Below are 4,545 nucleotides of genomic sequence, written 5' to 3'. Positions count from 1 at the left end.
TCCTACTTCCGTAGTGATACTGCCTCAGAAACCCAAGGAGGGGTCGCTATGAGTCAGGGCCGACTCGATGGCAAATAACACAACAACAACAAGCAATTATTTAAGACCCGGCAAAGTCCCGGCAAATGGACCTTTTCGTTCAGTATCATGTATGTGATGAAAGAACTTTGGTATTTATCGCTTTAATTTTTCAAAAGAGAAAACTCATGAAGCAGGGTTTTTTTTTTACTTCTATTGTAGAGGGTATTTTTATTGCTTCTGTTTCAGGTAAGATAAGAGGAGTGACAGTGGGAATCCAGACCACAAGAAGGCAGAAGCCTGTAATAGAACCAGAGACCAGGTAGAGTATGTATCTTTGCTTCCTTGTTGAGGAGGGGGAAAAAAGGCTGTTACATGAGCATTGATGGGTTCTTATTAATGGTTTTGTGACAGAAGAGCATGTATACAAACTGGTCTGTTCTGACTGTTGCTTCTCAGTTCTTGCCAGCTTTTTTTTTTTTTTTTCCTTGTCTCACATACCTTCCTGGATGACTATGCTTCTGAATGACTTGTCTGAGTTTGCTTTCTTATCAGAGAGCAGAAAAGTAGAGTGACAGGGTGACCTGCTACTCTGCTTTGCAGAGAATAAAAAGGAAGCCACTACAGTTTCTTGAACGTCCTGTGATCATGAGAATATATATTTTGCAGGAGTTAGAAGAAGACCAGGAGAAATGATGTACATGTTTGCTTCCATGAAACCCAACCAGTCTTCCCTTGGAAACAAATTCACACTTTGGAGGGAGATCTCTAATCAGAAAAGAAGCTATTAAAAAGGTGAGTATTTTCTTTACTTTTCATTTTTCTTTCTGTTAGATTCCCATATAATCACCAAACAGGATACACTCTTGTTCAGAGCTTAGCAAGAGGATTAAAACAAGGGGAAAATGTTGCTGGAAGGGTGTATCTCATTTCATTTCTCTTATTTTAGGGATTTTTCCCCCTATAACATCCAATTTCCCTTGAATGATACTCAGTACCTTGAATTGTATTTGAAAGGTTACTGTGGTTTTGTGGAACAAGTACTAGGCTTGAGGACAAAGAAATGTGGGACAAAGGGGAAGTAAGAAAGAGTCTGAGATCTCCTTCTTATAATGTGTGTAATATTTAGTAATTTTTTACCTTCTCTTTTTCTATCTTTAAAAGAGGTCTAATAATACTATATTTCAGGCTGGTTATGAGGATTGAGTGAGACAATGTAAAGAAATATTTCTGGCCCACAGATGGCACTCATTAAATATTGTATATGCATGGCTATGTGTGCCTGTGTGTAGATATATTTTAAACTTGGATAAATAAAGAATTATCTACATGTATGATTGTTTTTGTTGGATGCTTTGTAGTTGATTTGGGCTCATCACAACCCTTGTGACAGAGTAGAATTGCCCTGTGGGGTTTTTTAAGCTGTAACCTTTACGGGGACATATCATCAGGGCTTTCTTTCACGGAGCTGAGCGGCTGGTGGGTTCAACACTACCAACTTGGAGCGCTCAACCATTTCACCACTAGGGCTCCTTACATGAATGATTGCAATGCATTTTCTAAAATTATAGCCAATTTTTTCTAATTCTTTAAGAACATCTTTATAAAAGGGGGGCTAGATACCACATCTGACCAATGAATTATGTGCAGTGATAAGCATCCTAATATATAAATTACCAAACAAGAGCAAGAAATGTACTTTTTATTTTAAAAGGGCCTTTATATTTCTAGAACTGATGCTGAATATGTGTATTTCATGGATTATTTCCAGAACTACCAGAAATTCTAGGTAAGAGCTATGTAATACACACAGGGTGGTGAGGGCTGGGGGTAAGAATGAGGAATGAAGGGTGGGGACTTCCTCTTACTAATTACTCTCTACTTCAGCAAGTACTCAGTTCGGCTTTTCCTTATCTCTCTTGGGGGTGAGGGGCGTTGGAGGTGGGGCCTGGTCCAAGCATGTTTAGCTACGCTCCTAGGCAGACCTTACTGAAGATATTTGTCAAGAGTATACATTTTTGCCATCAGTTTGGCATTGAACTTGATGTTCCTGTGAATGCATTCAGATTTAGTGTGTAACTGAAGGCATTTTGTTCTGTCCAAGGATTCCATCTTCCTCCTCCTTCCCTGTGCCTAAACCTTACCTGGTCTCCATTCCATAAAGATGTCTTGGTGGAAGAAGAAGCTCTGCCTGCAACATTACCTGTGGGCCCTGGGCTGCTATATGCTGCTGGCCATTGTTGCTCTAAGACTTTCTCTCAGATTGAAATGTGACTTTGAGCACCTGGATCTGGAGTCCAAGGACTTTCAAAGCCGGCACTGTAGGGACATCTTGTACGAGTCCCTGAAGCTACCAGCAAAGAGGTCCATCAACTGTTCTGGGGTCATCCGAGGGGACCAGGAAGCAGTAACTCAGGCTCTTCTAAACAACCTGGAGACCAAGAATAAGCGGAAACCTTTCACAGACACTGACTACCTCAACCTTACCAGGAACTGTGAGCGCTTCCGTGCCAAGAGGAAGTTCATAGAGTTCCCACTGAGCAAAGATGAGTTAGACTTCCCCATCGCATACTCTATGGTAGTCCATGAGAAGATTGAAAATTTTGAAAGACTACTGCGAGCTGTGTATGCCCCACAGAACATATACTGCATCCATGTAGATGAGAAGTCCCCAGAAACTTTCAAAGAGGCAGTCAAGGCAATTATTTCATGCTTTCCAAATATCTTCATGGCCAGTAAGCTGGTTCGGGTGGTTTATGCATCCTGGTCCAGGGTGCAAGCTGACCTGAACTGCATGGAAGACTTGCTCCAGAGCCCAGTGCCGTGGAAATACTTCCTGAATACATGTGGGACAGACTTCCCTATAAAGACTAATGCTGAGATGGTCCAGGCCCTCAAGATGTTGAATGGAAAGAACAGTATGGAGTCAGAGATACCTACCGAGTACAAAAAAACACGCTGGAAATATCATTATGAGGTGACAGACACATTGCACATGACAAGCCAGAAAAAGGACCCTCCCCCTAATAATTTACCTATGTTCACGGGGAATGCCTATATTGTAGCTTCTCGAGACTTCATCCGACATGTCTTCGAGAACCCCAAATCCCAAGAACTGATTGAATGGGTAAAAGACACATATAGCCCTGATGAACACCTCTGGGCCACCCTTCAGCGTGCACCATGGATGCCTGGCTCTGTTCCCTGCCACCCCAAGTATGACATCTCTGACTTGGCTGCCATTGCTAGGCTGGTCAAATGGCAGGACCATGAGGGAAACATGAGTGAAGGGGCACCTTATCCACCTTGCACTGGAATCCACCAGCGGGGTATCTGTATTTATGGGTCTGGGGACCTGCATTGGATGCTTCAGAACCATCATCTTTTGGCCAACAAGTTTGACCCAAAAGTGGATGATAATGCTCTCCAGTGCTTAGAAGAGTACTTACGCTATAAGGCCATCTATGGTACTGAAATCTGACACACACTATGAGAGAATTTGCTACCTGTGGGTCAGACACTTGTGCAAACAGGCTCAGAGCTTGCTGAGACAATGTAGGGGTGGGAGTCCAGGTTCTGGAATCTATGGTATCCCCTAGGGAAAGGGGGTTGCTAGTGGAGTATGAGTAACTACTTACTGCTGACTACTCTCTCGTCCCTATCCCTGTAGCTCCTCCACTGACTTTCTTACAGAGTAATAATAAGAACCACTGTTATGTGGAGGAGTAAAGAGGAAAGTGTGGCAGGGTAACCTGGATTTTGGATGAATGCATGGTTTCAGCTTTCCCATTCAATAGAGATGCCATTCCTAATAATGCTAGGCTTGGTAAGGGAGAGGAAGGTGTTTCACTAAGGAAGAAGAATATCAAAAGATAACTTTGAGGTAAAGAGAGGCTTCCCTTTTTCACTATCAACTTAAAAATAAATAGCTCGGATTCATAGCCCTACTTCTACTTCTTACCTAGTAAGTCAAGAGTAAGATGAATAAATTTAAAAAAGAAAATATGGAAGACATTTTCCTCGTAACTATCAGTGACATTTAAATTCCCTGATGAGTGGCAAGAGAATCACCATTATTCAGAAATTGTGCTGGCCAGACTGTATGAATAACAGATTCAAATAAATAGACAGGAGTGGATGCTTTTATTATTGAGAGCCCTCCATTTCATTTATGTTTCTGGATTCATGTTTTTTTTGTAAGGGAAAAGGTGAAGTGACTTAATCAGATTGGCTACCCATATCCTTACAGGAAAATTATGGCACTAATTTTGCCTGCTTTATAGCTAAAGTTTAAACTTCCATAACAAAGATTATAGTCATTTAGATATGGTCACCATATAATTTATTGTCTAAACTGGAACATGTTTTAGTGGCTGCCAGGAAGCGGGGGAAGCAATACTGTTAATAATTATACCGGGAAATAAGAATAAACTGGGACTGTCCAGCTAAACCATGATGTCTGGCTACTCCACATTTAGACCTCTTGAGTCAAAACTCCCATTCCAGTATGACAACGAGAGGATCATT

At 41.6% G+C, this 4,545-nt stretch overlaps 1 protein-coding gene across 1 annotated transcript in view; it reads left to right on the top strand.

Moving 5' to 3' along the window:
• The window catches only part of GCNT3 (glucosaminyl (N-acetyl) transferase 3, mucin type), a 7,225-nt gene extending 3,726 nt beyond the window's left edge, over nucleotides 1-3,499 (top strand). The window contains exons 2-4 of the mRNA XM_007958334.2: nucleotides 268-340; nucleotides 968-1,058; nucleotides 2,183-3,499. Coding sequence (XP_007956525.2) covers nucleotides 268-340; nucleotides 968-1,058; nucleotides 2,183-3,499 — 1,481 coding nt within the window. The remainder of the gene's footprint in view (nucleotides 1-267; nucleotides 341-967; nucleotides 1,059-2,182) is intronic.
• The last annotated feature ends 1,046 nt before the right edge of the window (nucleotides 3,500-4,545 follow it).

The sequence above is a fragment of the Orycteropus afer genome, unplaced genomic scaffold (genome assembly GCF_000298275.1).
Source record: "Orycteropus afer afer isolate SDZICR_OR568_19922 unplaced genomic scaffold, OryAfe1.0 scaffold00015, whole genome shotgun sequence".
NCBI lineage: Eukaryota > Metazoa > Chordata > Mammalia > Tubulidentata > Orycteropodidae > Orycteropus > Orycteropus afer.
Note: the sequence above shows the minus strand (reverse complement) of the source record. Positions and strands in the feature narration are given on the sequence as shown.